Below are 17,775 nucleotides of genomic sequence, written 5' to 3'. Positions count from 1 at the left end.
CTGGTGGAAAAACTGAATCAGACCTACAAGGAGGACAAACAGCTGAGGAACAAAAAAAATAAAAATAAAGGAAATGACCTGGATGGGAGGCCCTTTCAAATTATCCAACTATAAATACAGTCTGTTTCTGATGAGGTGAAACACAGAATGGCAGTCCAAAAAATCACTTAGACATTAATTGAATTAATCGTTGGTCGTGGGAGGAGTTTTGCATTTTAAAAATTTTAAACTTTGCATTCAACTGAATAATTAAATTCTAATTAACAATTTAAACTCAGAAGCTCATTCTTGTCTTGACGCTCAGGCCTGTGTTAAAGAATGACCAGGTCAACATGCTGAGTGGACAAACACTATTGTGTTGTCTGACCAATCCTATGTACGGTCATTGGTAGGTGGCCTTTTCTCTTCCATGGCTGAATGAATTAGAAACTGCAGGTAAAATGCAACAGACCAAAGTTATTTATAAACTTACATACAGAGTATGTGGATATTGAGCCAGAAGTGAACAGACAGATTGAAGCTCATGTATTTGCTGTAGGGAAATCAGCCAAAGTCATACTGACTAACCCAGAGTAAACTCTACGGCAGAGACTCAACTTAAATGGAAGTTCGACTTCCCAGCTGCTGAGAACCATTTAGTTAGTAGACATCAGATCAAAGTCAGGGGTTTTATCATTTACTTGAACAGAAGTATTGCCAGTTTCTGATAGCCTAAGAAGAGAAAATCCTTGAATAAAGTCCGTACATTTAAACTGAATTTATTAACTTAAATTCAGATGCAGAGATTAGGAATGTAGAAGGTGAATTCACTCATATCAGCTCAGGCATCTGGAGGAGATGATGAAATTAGTCCAACAGAGAACACGCAACCTTTTTTCCTCCAAATCAGATCATCTATACCCTTCATTTTAATTTTTTGTCCACAAACAACTATCTCCCTGCCTCAGAACAGAGCTGTCTGTTACTGGTAATCCAAAAATTTTGATTTTTACAGGCCAGTTAGTCCAATACATAAAAAAGGCAGTAAAATATAACCCTGTAATATTACTGGATGAGTACCTATCTCAGACTAACGACAGTGTCCATTCTCTGACCTAACTCTTGTGAGTTATGGTGAGTTTTGTCAGTGTAAAACTCAAAAGCTCCTGAATTTTTGCAGATAAGTTTTGGAGTTAGTCAGGAAGCCCCATTTTCTTTTTTCTGTTCTTTTCTGTAACTCTTGTCCTCTTATGTTTAAACAAAGAGCGCCCTAAGAACTCAGCTTAAACAAAGAATTTGCACCTGCGGCATCCTAACGTTGGTGCATACTTCCTCTGTCCCCCCCATTCCAACCTCTCTCCACCAGTACCAGCCAATGCTGAGTAAAATCCTATCAAGTACACAATGTAAATACAAACATAACCAGAACAGCATCTGCACGTGGAGGGCAGCAGTCAGTCAGGCCATCCTCCTCCTCCTCCTCCTCCTCCTCCTCCTCCATCCCTCCTTTCTCGCTCAGACACGGATCAACACTACAGCTCTGCTCTTGTTCGGTCCTCCATAAAAGTCATCGGGAGAAGTTTATGGTCGACAGATGCTTGAGTAAATGAGGGTGTTTCCCCCCTCATCCATCGTCTCCTCACTCAAGAAAGGGGCTTTGCGGTCACCGACGGCGACCAAAAGTTAACCTCCCCCTTTGTTGCCACGGAAACAGAAGAGCTGAGAAAAAGGGAGGAAGCTGCTGCAGCGGGGAGTTACGACCTGGCCGAGTGGGGAAAGAGAGGAGCAGAGTGGAGTCTGTCTTTTTATGTGCGATTGTCTCTGTCTGTGTCTGTTGTCTGCTGCTGAAATCAGCCTGAAGCCGACATTATTCACGACTTCTGATCTGGCAGTCTGCAGTCGGCTCTGCCAGCCACAACGAGATCTTTATTCCAAACACAGATGGCCTCCGCCAAGATGGTGGGTCAGCAGTCAAGTGTGGCCTGCTAGCTGCTTTTAACCAAAGCAAAGAATTTAGAGCAGAAGGGATCTCTCATTAAAGATGATCTGATTAACTTTGGGGTTTGTTACCGTCGCAGCTGTTTGTTTGGGTGTGATCACAGCTGAAACATTCCCTGTTTCAGACACACACTGACTCCATGCTCACACACATTCCTGCTCTGCCCAGAGAAACCACAGTTCACACGTTCCAACGTCTCCTTCGCTGCAGGGATCCAGAGACTCAACACTGTGAGTCCAGGTCAGAGTAAATCCACAAAGTGCAGCTGATTACCCAGAGAGGGAAACTCAGGGAACAGCCAAGAGGGGGAAACAAGTAATATAGCTGTCTCTAAGAGCTGGTTGGTCAAGTTAAAATTCCTTCGAACACCAGTCAGAGATAAAACGTTAAAACGCAATAAGGAGAAAAACAAGGAAACTTCCAAAGCAAATGTCACTGGCTGTATGGTTTTAAAAAAAGTGGCTGCTGAGAGTACTTCCAGTGGTTTCATTAATAATTTCACATTTTGATAAAGCGGTGCCATCCAGTGAGTGCTATATCATCCAGTTAGGTACTGACAACTGATTGAATGAGAGATAATCAAGAAAAAGACATTTCAACTTTGGTCATTTATGACAGGATATAATTGCATTTTCTGAAGGTTAAAGCCATAATTAATAAAAAAAAAAAAAAAAAGTGTCCATCATGTCTGTATGTTCTGACATGACTGCGACTTCATGACAGATGCTGAATGTTGAAGGAAATTTCCTCTGTTGCCAAAGTTGTAAAGAGCCGTTGCTGCCCCCCCTGGGCTCATAAACCACCATAAGTAACTTCCCTTTGTTTCCAGAACACCTGCTTGCACCTGCTGCTTTCTTACCACCTCTTAGTCCCTCTTAGTGTGTACACACACACACACACCTTTGTTTTGCCATTAAAGTGAGCAGTAATTAAATATGAACATTCTGACAACTCTCCCTTTGGTGTCTCATCTTAATTGTATTTAGGCAAAAAATAAGTAACATAAATAGAAGGGAACACTGATTTAAACAGTTGCATACCTGGAGTCGGCTTTGCCGAGGTTTGTTCCTGCAGGATGGAGGATCGTCTGGTTCTTCGCCATCTCCACAACACATTTAGTGTTCAGTTCCTTTTCTGCGAAGCACACAACACACAGCTTTACAACCATGGCACTTAACTTCATAACAAGCACATAAAAGTTAGTGTTCTTGTTTCTTTCTGCATTATTACAGAGTCATGTTGTATGTTACCTCCAGTCCTAGTTCAGATCTTTTTATGCCAACCATGGCCAGGCCAAGCTGCCACAACTAAACACAACTTTGGCCCTTTTAATCAGAATTGAGTTTCTGTCTTAGACATTTTGAAATCCTTGCTCTGATGCTTGTTTAGCCTGCTCTGCTTTAGGGATACAGCAGGAGTTAAATAACACAATAGCACAATCATTTCCTGTGGAACATCAAGTTCAAACAATTGTGTGAGCAGCCCGGGGAAACACTGAGTTGAAAACGACCTTTTACCTCGGGAATGAGCTTTAGGCAATCACTCTCTATCACACAAACAAACACACACATGACCAAGGGTCACCTATACTGACCCTAGTCTGTTTGCATCATGACGCAAGACTTGACTTCAGAATAGAAATTGGCCATTTCCAGTGCAGCATAAAGCCCGGTTCTCACCAACACAGATACTTATGCCAACAGGCTGCATAAGTCAGCATTCAGTCCTGCTCACTAAGGTGACCTGCTCAAGGTTGTACTTTTAGCCCACTACAATTTCACCGTAGTATCAAAAAATGCCAACTCTCCCAAAAACAAACAGAGCAAAGAATGCCTTGGTTCAAAAATACAAAAGCAGGCACAGCGTTTGTTAAAACAGATATCTGATGGTGTTCCTGTGTATGAAGTGTTGCACACAGTTAGTTTTCATGGCAGAATGAACGTTATAACACTCTAACAGAAAGGTTGCTGTGAAAATAACCAGCAGAGGCAACGGAAAAAAATCAACACGGACCACACTGGAAATTCACCAGGCTGGTCAGTCTCTCCATTCATCTGTCTTGCCAACGAGACCTAATGATGGTTGTCGACACACAGTCTAACTGCTGCCAGCATGTCCTGGGCATCCAGTGTCTTACAGAACTGTTCATGAATAAAACAAACAACTGCCTACTTCCAGAGAAGACTAATCCACCAGAAACATACTTCAAGCATTTTATTGGTGGCTGCTGGGAAATGCTTCTGTGATATACATCTGCTGCAATTCATTAGGCTGCGGCAGTACGCTTCCTTACTGCAGTAAAAAAGCCCAACATAAAACTTTTTGTGCCATTTAAGGCTGAAAATTATTGAATTAACTTAATTCATACCCATTGTTTTTAATGAAATGGTCTCTGTCTAGGTGTGAACATGAGGCTCAAGTCATGTCATCAACATGTCTTCTCCCCTAATTAGGAGGCTTGCTTGTTAAAGCAGGCAACGAACCTCAATACTAACTCTCACCACTTAACCTTGTTGTAAGATAAGGAGGACACTCAAAAGTATTTTCCCCTGTGCTGCCCTGAGGAAAGGTATCCTCTTCTACTGCGACCACCTTTATAAGGAGGTCAAAGGTTAGTGACTGCAAATCAGTGCTGGCTCAAGGACACTACAGCAGGGAGGAAACCTGCTGACAATAAATACTGTCCTTCACATCTGAGGCCGGATATTGCCAAGAGTTTCCATCAACATTCAGTACATTATTAAGGTCTACACTGCTAAACTTATAAACAGGCCACTGTGGCCCCTGTCAATAATCCTTTTCTCTCTGCTATGCTGCAGGCTTGATAGAGCATGTCTCAAGACAGGAAAAAAATTCAGTGGTTTCAATTCCTGTCTTGTGCACGGATTGCCCAATGCAGTGCATAATACCAAGAGTCATTTTATAATACTGATACTTTCATTTGCTTTTTTGACCTCTGCATGATGTGGAGCATAATCAACATGTCACAGAGCAGCAATCAGTGCTGCAGGAAGGTTTTATTGTAGTGTGTAGAAAACAGAGCCATTTGATATAAATCTTGCCTGATTTCAACGGACAACAACGTATTGATTTTGTGATTAAGCTTGCGTTTTGTTGCAGGAAGCAGCATCCTCGCCAAACAGCGCCTGGCCTTTTGAGCATTTCCACCTGCTGTGCATAATTATTGGTATGGTGTTATTTTCCATACCACCACACACACAAGTGACCTTTTTGACTGTACAAAAAGGCACCAAGGTTGTCTCCTTGTCTGCTCCCTGCTGGAGGAGAGTCGTGGAACTTCCCATCAAGTCAAAAATCCACAGCCTTTTGCCTGACTGTGGCTGATCAATTCCAGGGATACGAACGGCAACCTGTGACCTGAGCATTTCTACATATGATGAGAGTCTGGTGAAGCTAGTGTCTGCTCAGAGAGCCTCAACACTGCTAGTTCTGGAAGGAACACAGGAGGAGAGTCATGGAAACTTGGTGTCAAAGGTCACAGGACTTGAATCACCCACCAATTCTTTAGCTGTCAAGGAGATTACAAAGCAAAAAAAAAAAAAGAAAGAAAGAAAGAAAAGCTGGGTGAACCAGTGAGAGTGACAAAAAGACAGTGAGGGAGAAAAAGGTAAAGTTAAACAGGGGGACTGAGACGGACATAGACAGACGAGCTGAATGAGAAAACCTTCAGCTATGTGATGCCTTGTGCTGCTGCCTACATTACCCACATACCCACAGTGCTGCAGCTGTACTCCCTCCTCAGCAGAGAGGAAAGTGTGATGTGGTGGAGAGGATAAATGTGACCATTGTTATCTGCCTCTCCTTGCTCCATAGGCAGCTCGGCTTTTCGTTGGCTTTCTCTGCGGTGCTTCTCTGGGCTACCGGTGCCGAGGTTTTGGCACAGCGGCCCTGACATTAGTCAGGAAAGCTGTGGTACTGCCGTTGCTACGCCTGGGGTTGCTCTGTTCTTCGAAGGCCACAGCCATGGGAACATGGGGCATTACACAACATTAGCAAATATTCATTCAGACTCACTCCCTTCCTGCCTTTGTCCAGCTATACAGCGGCACTAACTCGCCTCCTCAACCTGGTCTACACAGGGACAGTGGCCTCGAGGTTAAAGAAGCCTGCTTATTATTTCAGTGTCACAGGTCTGAATCACTACAGGGCAAGTGAATGAGTTCTCAGCTCCGCCTCAGACCAGGAGCAGGACTGGACAGCTCAGAGGTTTCAATGTGCAGAGGCCTGAATGATAAACTATGTTGGGCTTTTGAGTATCTGAAATCCTAAATGTCCTATGATACCACCAGTACATGTGGACAGAGGCCCCGTTCATTCACGGGAGATGAGGAAGAAATCAAAAGAGCACTGCTGGAAACGTGGCACTGCTGGTTCCAAACCCATTTCCACTGCCTTCAGCAAGCCATCAATTTGTCTGCTTGTTCCCTTTTACAAAAAATCATGATTCCTTTTTCTTGCCAAGCAATGGAAGATGCATGCAGGCATTGGTTGGTAGAAAAAGTCTTGAATCTTTAAAATGTTGCAAAAGTGAAGCTTGACATGCATGCAGGCACTGATCACACCTAAAAATCTTTCCTGCAGCCAGGAGGGAAAAGAGAAATCCTTGTGGATGAATTACCTACAGATACAAACTACAAACAAGGAAAACACTACTAAAGCCAAACACTATGGTGCCCATAGTTACCCCATGATACGACTTCATATTCCAAGTGGCGTGAACGAACTGAATTTCTTTTAACAACAGGTATAGTTGGCCTCAGTTTACACACAGGATTTCAAGACATCATTGGGGTCAATCCTTATATGTGTGGAAAAAGATTTCATAACATTATAATTCCACTTAAATAAAAAAAAAAAAGTAAGATTATCATTTCACAAAGTAATTCAGGGTGACATGTTGCCATCACATGTGCTGTCAGGTCAGAGGTGGAAAAGGCCATCCAAGGATGTGATCAGGTAAACAGAAGTTATAAGAAAAGAAAGTGATGTAGCCAAACGATCATAATTCCAATAAATCCCTTCCTCTGACAAATCAAATGCAAAAGTATGTAATCGAGTCCATCTATAACTCTTATCTGTGTCGACACACATGACAAGGCTGATAATTAAAATATCCCTGAGTCAGCTGACTGAAGGATGTCCAACCTCACTAGGTACCATCACTGATTTCTCTGCACTATGGCTTATGATAAAGCCAGGCCTAAGGGAACAGTGTGGCGATCTACTGCCTTGGTCTTGTGACTAAGTGGGGGGGGCAGACGTGTGTGATTTATTCTGCCAGTTGTTGGTCCCCCCACTCTGCCTCGGCTGCTCTCCTCCTCCGCCCCTTCCTTTCAGGGGACACATGGTCTCCCATGGCAAAAACACAACTTGGCAATCAACCAGGAAATGTCATCCACCGCTTCCTGCATGTGGCACTGAAAATTTGCAATATAATTGAGCTGCGCATTTGAGCGTGCATGCAGATTTGTTTAACACTGTGCCTTTGTTTTCCTGGCCTTTCTAAAATTAGAGATGCGGATGTAATTGGACGTAAATCTCCCTAAGGAACACGCTGAAGATCCACGCCTATGGGCCTGATGTTAGGGAGGCAAGGTTGACAGTGCTAACAAAGAACAATATCTTGATTCCTAGCAAATGGGTTGCCCCGCTGCTGCAGCAAGTGACAGATGAACTGGAGAAGCTATTGGCATCAGTAACGGGACATAACAGAGACAAAGAAGCTCGGCTACTTTCTAGACAGCAGATCTCACACAGCAAGTGGACTTTAAATCTCAGTGGATGGCATGCTGCCACAAGGGAAGTCCTAAAGCAGCTCTGTGCAACCATGTGCCAGCCAGACTACATCTTTTTTTAATCTGCAGCAGCTCATTTCACTAATGGGTGGTGATTTCTGACTGGCATCCCATTCCCTGGGAAATTAAACAGGCAGCGCTGAAGTCAAGTGAGTCTGCTGCAGCCTGTTTATGGTTAACCCGAGGTTGTCTTTAAAAGACTCGGATGTGTGTGTGTGGCAGTGGATGCATCTGTGCAGCAGCCTCATCCTGTTAACCTGACATGATGTCTGAAAGCCGGCAGCAGCCCCCCTCACCTCTCCTGTTCATGGGCCGCACACGGACAGCCACCTTGACGTTGGAGTCGTCCAGGCTGGGCTCCCCCATGCTGCTGCTGTACTTCCTTTGGATCCGGAACAAATCAGCTGTGGACCTCAACCTTCATCCAAACAGCCTGGAAACGTTAGCTAGCCGGCCGACAGTCCAGCTAGCTCCGCTCAGCTCCGCTCCACGGCCGAGGCATGTCCAGGGAAAAACAAAAAGCCCGAGCAGAACCCCGCAGGAAGCCGGACACCGCCGCTTACCTCCCCCTCCGGCTCATTCTGCTGCCTGATTCGGATCCGGCGAGGCTGGAAGGGAAGGACAGGACACCGGGACGAATGTAAATCATGTCCGATACCACAAACACGCGATTTTGTAAGTCAAAGGAGAGAGAGAGAGAGAGAGAGAGAGAGAGAGAGAGTGAGAGAAAGAGAGAAAGAGAGAGAGAGAGAGAGAGAGAGAGGCGAAGCTAGCCAGCTAACTGTCCAAGCAGACTGAGAGCAGCTCCGCTTTTCTTTCTCAGTTTTATGGAGCCGTTTTCTACCATATGACTCAAAAACAGCCCGGCCTCGGAGCTACAGACCTCAGCGGGCTCATCCCAGGGCTGACACCGTTAATCGACGCGCACGGCGGGCAGGAGTCTGCGGAGGAGCGGCCGGAGGAGGCGTTCGGCTCCGACGGTCAGACCTCCGTCACCGTCCGCCCTTCCGCTGCCTTCAAAATAAAAGCACGACCGTTAGCAGCTCACCTGTCACGGTCGGCGGTGGAGCTGAAAACTAAAATAAAATAAAATAAAAACAGCCCGAAAAACTTTGATTCAATTCAACTTTGCTTTAATTTCATCGCTTCGAAAAAATGAATTCAGTTGTAACTTTAGCTTAACTTCAGGTTTTAACGTAACGTTTTTCAGAGATATGTATAAAAACTAAAACAGAGATGCGCCGATAGGAGATATGATCATCAGTGTGTGATTTATTGGTTGGAAGGTTCGTTTTGTTTGTGTGTTTTTGCAGTTAAATAAAGTTCTGTTCTGTTCAAACAGCACCGGGTCGGGCTGCGTCGGCCCGCCGCTCGGCTTCAGATTTATCCGGTGATGAGACTAAATAAATTACACAGATTGAATCCGGAATAAAGATTATTAAAAGTAAAACGGAAAGAAAAAGGTTGGTTTTATTACCTGATGTGTTCCAGACTCCGATCATGTGACGCTTCCGGTTTCCACTGTCAAACTCAAGACAATAAAGTGATCACATCCGGCCACCGTTTTCAAAATAAGACAGATGACTTCGTTGAAATTCTTAAATTATTTAATTACAGCAGCAAACCTGAGCAGCTTGTACAGGAGCAGACTGGACTGGGATAAACATACTCTGATTTACATCTACATCTATGGTTATTTTCTATGAGGACACAATTACAGAAACTTTGATTAAATACTCCATAAATTGACAAAGAAAGTACTTTCAAAACCAAAAAATTCATCAGATGTGAATTTAATTAGTTCCTCTGGGCCTGCACCTAGTCACTGCTGTTAATGCTCTCGTTTCTAATTCTTCTTATTTAGTGCCTATTCTCCATACTTACTACTTACTAGTTATTATTATTATTATTATTATTATTATTATTATTGTTATTACGGCCCGCAGCTTAGAGAAAACCCCAGCAATACGATCAGGAAAGCGCTGCTTTTCCTTTTAGTGTTGGCATTCCAATTTTCCCCAAAGTTATTCCTCAAATAAATTCCATTGGAAATGAATGGGAATTTAAAAAAAAAAATCCACAGAACATTTGTTCTGAGTCACCTAGTGCTCTCATACCTGCATGTAGAAATGGGATTCAAACTTCTGCTCTCTTCAACACATCAAATAGTTTTTACATAAAAAGGAAACTTTTCAAACTACGAGAGCTCAAAGGAGGAGTCCAAATCACTTTTTCATCAAAGCTAGAGTGTGGAGCATCAGAAGCAGTAAAGAATAACCTTTGTTTTTATTTATAACTGGATCATAATCTTCTTATGTGAGTGTGTGTGTGTGTGTTTGTGTTTATACAAACCTTTCTCACTTCCACCTCCCACTCATTATTGTGTCTCCTCTTGTCATCCCTTTGCGTATTTTGCTGCTACCGGATTCCTGAAGTATATCTGTCTCTCTGTCTGTCTGTCTGACGTGGTCATATTCACATGAATAAAGATGGAGTTCATGAGCTGAACTTGGGCCTCTGAGGTTTTTCTGCAAAAAAAGTAACTAATGTGCAGAGTGCTTTGTTAAAATTATTACAAACACATAAAGCCAAAAGTGAAATGTGTGAGCGTGTTAAATATTATTCATAGAATGAAAGAAGCAGCATGGCTGAGGAAAGAGGAAGTCCTTCTTTTAGAAAAAAACAGAACCTCTAAATCTCAGAATTCATCTGATTGACTGTTAAAAGCAGTAACTGATGAGCACCGAATGAAAAACAGAATAAAAGCCAGAAATTAGTTTAAACCTGATCCTTTAAAATTACAATGACAACACACACCTTCCCAATCCTTCGTCTGGGGTCAAAGGTCAAAGGGGTTTTCGTCTGGGCCCTTTGGTTGAAGGGTCAGAGGAGCAGTTGAGACCACTAGAGGGCGTTCTGCTGCAGCATGTAGCAACAATGAGGTTTCACAGATTTAAAGAAACCAGCTTGAATCTGTGGCTTTATTTTATTATGATGAAAAAAATAAAGTACCAAACTGAGCACCCTTATTGTTTTTATCTTCATATTTATATTCATATTAGTGCTGATAGTGAGTGTATTTCATAAATGACACAATTTTTGAAATAGTAACATTAAACTTCATTATGCTCCACATCAAACCTAAAGCTGAATCTGATGATGACTGGAGGGAAGATTCTCCGCCTCCATGTCCACGCCAGCATCCTGCGTCATACTTACGTCTGAAGGATTTAGTCAGTAATATAATTGTTTTGATGATTACCAGAGTGAGCCAGAACTCTGGTTCTTTGAGTGTTTGTTCAAAAAATAAAATAAAATGAAATAAAGTGGACTGATTAACCATCCTGTCCCCTCGAACCCTGAGGTCTATAGATGAATATTAGAGAATATTTGAATCTAAAAATGTGTTGATATTCCTCCATCCACTCTGTAAAGGTTTTATATAAACTACAGGCCATCAATAAAGGCCTGATGTTACTGTACTGAAAAAAGATTTATTGTGTTTGTCAAGAACATTTGGTATTAGACCGACAAACACTCATTGAGATGAATAATTAGTGTGAATATCGTATTTAAAGACGAGCATCAAACTCAGATGCAGTTACTCATTGTACCATAAGTTATAGAATACGAAGTATAACTGGAGTATTCAGAGGCTCGTAATGTTTAAACATAGACAGTCATTGAAATAAAAGATAGATAGAGCGATCATTTTAAAGGTGGAGAAAAAATCAGGCTTAGTTCTACATGAATGTAATCTCATTTAAATGTCAGTGATTTCTGAGCTTCTGGGACAATTTGACATCTTTTATTCTGAAAGTGGATTAAGTACCATCTTCACTCACAACTGAAATACCCCTAAAAACCAAAGGCCTGTTCAGACAACACAACACAACACAGCCACGTGACAGGGATTGTTGGAATATTTGCACATTGGATTCCAGGACACTGGATTTACTGGTTTGGAGCCCAAATTCAAGGCTGGACACAGACACCTCCCTCCATCCAGGCCCTGAAATGTGCTGCTCAGTGGACAGGCAGCGTGGGGGGCAGGTAGGAAACCTGCTGAAGGTGATCTATGACCAGACCGACTTATTGGGGTTGAGGGAGTGAGCAAACAATGAAGTGCATCCAGGAAAACTGAGCAGAAAATAATAAAATGCTGTATGATATTTAACAGGCCTGCAGAAGGCCAAGTGCTTTTCATCCGTATTCTTACGCCTGCATGACGTGCGGAGCCACATGAGTGCCGGCCTGTTTACTTTCTTTCAAGTTGGTTAATTTAAAACAAATGTTTGCACCCACTGCTGAAGGAGACCTGGAGGGCTGAGAGTGATTAAGCTGCCCCCGGGGGTTTTCCTATGCAAAGGGCAGCAGCTTTGAAAATTATTAAAAGCACTCCCACTGTTTATATTATTCATTTTCTCAATGTAATGAGGAGTTGGCGTCTTGTTATCTCCCTCCCACAGATTCATACAGTAAATAGACGTTCAGTGAGGGGTCAGTGGTCAGAAAGGAGGAGCAGCGTTGGGGGGGGGTAATTCTGTTTTACTACAACAGGAAGGATAATTAACCTGATTCAAATGGTTTGGTCACCTTTTGGTTTCCGTTCAGTGTTTCTTGGGTGATGACCGGCAGAGACAGGTAGACAGCTGAGATGGTGAGAGCAGACCTGTGGCTGAAGGAACTGATCATGCACCAAAATAAAAACTTCAACTGTCCATGATGTTTGTCAGATACAAACACCAACGTTACAACACCTCAGTCATCGTATTCTGTCCGGTCGTTGTGTGTCAAACGTATGATGGAGCCCAGAGAGACAGACTCTGTCTCACCCACCTGTCCAAAAAATGCATTTAATGACAAAAATGGGACAACTAACGTCCATAAAATGAGGTGGTTTCATTACTGACAAACACAAAACACAGAGTAAATGTCACACCAATGTGCTGCAGTTTGTCTCTGTGTCCTGACTTTTAATTGGTCTGTTCAGCAGATGGTTTTATTAGCAGCTGTGCGGTCTGTGTGTTACGCTCCATGTGAGAACAGACAAAGTTTAAATTGGTTTTTAAAATGAGGACGTATTTTGTTTCCGCAGATAGTTAAGATATTTCAGCGTCACACAGGAATGAAAGGATTTTATTGTTTCAACAGCAATGTTTTCTTTTTCTAATGAAGCTGCCTGACATGTTTATCTTTAGTATGGAAGTGGTGTGTGTGCGTGTGTGTGTGTGTTCGGGTGGGTGTGGTGATGTGAGTGATAGTGGTGAAGGGGTGGAGGGGAAGGCCTGACTCTTTATCTGCTGCTTCGTTAAGATGACACGATTACAGTAATTGTTCCGGCCACTAATCAGACCAAAGCAGGAGATTGTGTGCGTGCGTGACTGTGTGTGTGTGTGTGTGATTGCTTTGTGTGTGATGATTAGCTGAAGGATTCCTAACATTATCTGAGCTGGTCTCCAGCCCAGCAAACACAACAGGTGATTGGGATTTGAGTGACCAGATTGATTTATGATTCATGATGTCCAGTTGTATGCACAGATGTGTGTGTGTGCAGTGTTTGAGTTGTGTGTGTCTGTGTACCTGGCTTCTTCCTCAATGCCACGCTGAGGGCAGGTGGTGTTAATGTGAAGACAGGAAACAGGTCTGCTGTTTGTGCGTCTGCAGGTCACCGGCCCAAATCCCCTGCAGGCCGCAGACAGAAGTCCAGGAGGGACGGAGGCGTAATGGAGTGATGCTGCAGTCCAGCAGGGCAGTAATCTTCTGATAATGGTGTCTGCTTTACTTTCAGCCTCCAGGTTGGACCTTCTCCGTCTGCCGAGGTTAAAAACAAGACTGTTTACGACTGAAATGACTTTTGTCTGACTCACTCATCCTCCCTAAACCCAAAACATCGCAAACTCATCATCACATGAAAAGGAGGCGATGTGATGTCATCCTGTCGGCCTGTCCATTAGAAGAAGCTGAGCGATGCATCAAACCTGAACCAAAAAGCACCAGCCAACCGAAGCCTAATGGGATCTCAAATGGTTGCTTAATATAATTGTCTTTATTGCCTATTGCCTCAATGGAGGGCATAGCAGGGGCTAGGGCTGCAGTAAGTGTTGGGTGTGTGCGGGGGGGGTCGGAGGTATCAGGCTAAAAGCAGAGTCTTGGTCAGGAGACAGTGGATATTCCTCTTTATGGCCTCGGTGGCGGACCTCCATGCCAAAATATGGCCGTCCATTACAGCGGGCTCGATTAGGTTAATGACTTTAGCAGCTTTATGGTCATGAGCTCATTACCTAAACGGACCAATCTAATCAGCAGCCACACTGGAGACCACCGACGGAGCAAACTGCTTTATGGGTAAGAAAACGCACCCGAGGGTTTTCCCCACGCAGCTCAGGAAACACTGCCGGTGTCTGAGGCTCATCTTTCCTCTGCAGCACACGTTCAGGGTTAGTTCACAGACACCACAGACCAAAAACCACCAGTAGTTTCTCTGATATCTGTGAAGTTTCATTTCAAATTCAAACTGTACTTTTCCAAATCTGGCCGACTCAGCTTCCGTTTTGTTCTCAGACTTTGTGGTTTATGTCTTACAACACTCATTCTTTCTTTTTCATGCTGTGTGCATAACTGTAACTCAGCTTTTGTGTGTGTGTGTGTGTGTGTGTGAGAGAGACAGACATGGTGCAGCATCCGAGGAACGCTGGTAGATAATGCAGGATTTCTGTTCTCCGCTCTGCTGAACACCAATCACTGCCACTTTCAGATAAAACCCAAAGCAATGAAAATAGATTAGTGTGTGTGTTTTTCATTAGTCCAGAAGTGTGTGGCAATGAACCATTTAGTCTTTTAAAGGTTTGCTATTAAATATTTCAGGAGTTTTGCTGATCCAGCTGTCCTTGAGTCAATTCTCTCCTCATGGGTTGGACGGACTCCTGAAGCGTTGGCCTGGTGTCCACCTCCAGATTTGTTGGCTGATGGTTCTGACCCTTTCCGTCACAGACTCACCTCCTGCGTATGCCGGCTGACTTCCTGACTCTTGGGGAGCTGTTTCCTTTCAGCTGTCGTCCCCCTCCTCCTCATCGGGAAAGATACCAGGCTGAAGTCAGCAACATCAGGACTGGATCAAGACTCTGTGACGCTCAAACTGATCATGTGATGCAAAGAACACAAAGTCTGGTCAACACAACCTGAAAAATGAATGAACAACAACGCAGCAAAATGTTGAGTTGTGTCTTGGTGCTGAGGATGTGACCTCAGAGGAGGCGTCACTGGAAAACATGATGGATTTGATCCTTTTTGTTTGCGTTCTGTGTGCTGATGTGTGTGCTGAGCATTATTGTCGATATCTTTGAATAAGAGTTTTCCTTTTTATAACAGAAGACAACAGTTTAATTAATGAAATATTTAATCAAAACAGATAAAAACAAGCACACAAAAGGTTTTACTGCTTTAACATTTATTTGTTTTAAGGGGGTCACAAATGTGTGTTTGTGTGTTTATGGACGTAAATATGAAAATAATCTAAAAACAAGACTTGAAAGAGGCACAGTCTCCTGATAACACGGAATAATTTGCATATTAATGAAGAAAAACTTTTCTTTTCAAAGTCTACCATGCTTAAAGTTGTACAACATCCTTTCATAATAACTTTACAATAACTGGGAACATGTAAGAAAGTTTTGGCGATCTGTTTCTGTCATCTCTTCATCTTTGTCTCGTCCTTCATTCTTCCTCTGCCTGTCACACATCTGAACTCTTTCTCTAACAGAGCACTTGTTTCCTCTGTGAAACATTTAGCATCATATTCCCCATTTTATACCTTTTCTTTGACGTCGCATGAAATCAACCATTTCATCTTTATGTTTTTTCAAAACTGTCGCACAGATTAAGAATCCTTGTTTCTTGTCAAACTTCCCCTAATCCCTCCTTGACGTCCAGCGCAGCCTTTTAATAGAGGCCTTCAGCAGGAACTACATCAGTCCATTTGATGGAGAAATCCCAGTTATGCCACCATTTTTCTGTCCTCCTTTAATTCATCTTGTTTTCTCACCATCATCATCCAGTTGAGCAGCTAATGGCCAGATTACTGACACGCTCGCCACTGACCAGCTGATGACTCCGTGCTATGACTTACGGGGATGGCGCGGGTTTTACCGCGCCATCCCGGCCCTCCGTCATCATTAAACTCGACGGATGCAATGGGCCGGCTCAGGATGGTGATGGAGAAATATGTGTATTCATTCGTTTGCTCATGAGTCCTGCCTGATGTGGCCATCACGGTGTGGTTTTTAGTAGCAGATAAATCAGCCACAGCAGTGGAGGAGGGGGATTAAAGCCTAATTGGCTCCAACCTTGACACCCTAAGCTGAAGTGAGGAGAGCAACAAAAAGCAGCGGTGATCCCCAACGAAGCCACACTAAGGACGACATGCTGATGAGACTCTGTGGGCGGACGTCACCGAGACATCAAGACGACTTTCTTAAAATGTCGGAAATAACGAGGAGAAAATCTGAAATAGAAGGTGAAGCTAAATTGGTGTCATTCAACTCGTAAACTGCTGAGCAACAAGTCTGAGTCTGTCAAACTTCAGATTCCTTCATGTCCAATAAATGGGTGGTAAAAAGCTCCGTGGTGAAGAATGGTGCGGCACGTGGAGCAGAGATGGACCGACATGGTCTTCATGATGAACCACCTGCTCCAGGCCCTGCTTGGATGGATGAACATGGACAGAAGAGGGAGAAAGCAGAGGGAGGATCAGCAGGAGAAGGGAAGAGCCTTCAAAAAGAAGTTTCTGATGCTCCATAGAGAAGAGAAGGGGCAGAAACTGATGGAGCTTTGTTCCTCCTGCTCGTATCTCTGACATTTTACGCTCCTTAAATAATGAACTGTGGAAGTCCTTCTGTTTTCTGTTCGAAGAATGGATGCAACCGCAATGGAAAAGTAAAGACAACAAGAAAATGGTCTGTGAAAACACTTTGAATATCACAAACTCTACAAATGAAAACTGCGAACACGACCCATGAGGACTTTCATGTTTGGAGATGTATAAAGATGATAAAAGTAAATATTCCGTTTATTTTAACCCTGAAATCGGGGGCTGTGTCCTCTGACCTTATTGACAGTCGATGTTAGTGTTGTGTCTCAGCAGCGCACAAACACTCTGCGTCATTATATCATCATCAGATGTGACGATGACCATTAACAGTAATAGACTGGGCCTCAGTCGTACAGGAAGGAAAGGTGGCAGAGGAAGGGGGCCGGCGCTGTAACCTTTTTGGCATCTTGGTGGGTGGGAAAATGACAAGGCCTGATGCTGTGTGAGTGAATCACATCTGTGACATTTGGTCTGCAGAGAGGCTTTCACACGTGGTCAGCCAGCAGCAACGCCCCCACACCAACCAACCAAGAAGAAGAAGAAGAAAAGTTCAGGATTGTCAAGCTCGGAGGAGACGTGCACTCTGTGGAGTGTTATTTCACCGAAATGACAGTAAAGAGAGTTAAAACTCCTTGAGGATGACATGGAATTTAACACAAGAGCCTCCCATCTCTTGATCAACATCTTTGTTCCCCCCAAAGCGACTTCATATCGAGGCAGGTGTAAAAGTCGATGAATTCTTTTAACCGGGTCTCGATTGGATCAGGCCCTCCAGCGTCTGGCAGGGAGAAGATAAGACCTGTTATCTCTGTCTAACAAATCTGCAACCTCCCTCCGTCCTCTCTGGATGGACTGCAGGAGGGGGGCGACAGGCAGGCGGAGCAGGAAAGACTAAATAAAACCTGCATACTGTACCTGAGTCAGTAGCGATGCAGAAATATGAGGAAATGAAAATGAATCTGTAAAATACCAAGAAAAAAAATGCTCTTTAACAAAAAAATAACAGAATGCAAAAATAATAAAAACTGCTAAATAACCATCTGTACTCTGTCCTGATTGGGTGGTCCAGTGTGTCTGTCACACAGTAGCCCCGCCCCCTAGCCCCTCCCCTT

The 17,775-nt window shown here is 43.5% G+C and overlaps 1 protein-coding gene across 5 annotated transcripts in view; it reads right to left on the bottom strand.

Annotated features, from left to right (window-relative positions):
- The window catches only part of kif13ba (kinesin family member 13Ba), a 34,008-nt gene extending 24,699 nt beyond the window's left edge, over window positions 1–9,309 (bottom strand). For 3 of the 5 annotated variants that reach the window (XM_029499104.1, XM_029499105.1, XM_029499106.1), the window contains exons 1-4: window positions 9,272–9,299; window positions 8,678–8,808; window positions 8,091–8,402; window positions 3,019–3,112 (exon numbers count right to left, since the gene is read on the bottom strand). In XM_029499104.1, coding sequence (XP_029354964.1) covers window positions 3,019–3,112; window positions 8,091–8,160 — 164 coding nt within the window. In that variant the 5' untranslated portion in view covers window positions 8,161–8,402; window positions 8,678–8,808; window positions 9,272–9,299. Of the gene's footprint in view, window positions 1–3,018; window positions 3,113–8,090; window positions 8,403–8,677; window positions 8,809–9,271 lie in introns of all 5 variants that reach the window. The other 2 variants (XM_029499101.1, XM_029499103.1) reach the window with 2 other exon arrangements.
- Between the last annotated feature and the right edge of the window lie 8,466 nt (window positions 9,310–17,775).

This window comes from Echeneis naucrates, chromosome 3 (genome assembly GCF_900963305.1).
Source record: "Echeneis naucrates chromosome 3, fEcheNa1.1, whole genome shotgun sequence".
NCBI classification, from domain to species: domain Eukaryota; kingdom Metazoa; phylum Chordata; class Actinopteri; order Carangiformes; family Echeneidae; genus Echeneis; species Echeneis naucrates.
This window is presented reverse-complemented; position numbering and strand designations above follow the sequence as displayed.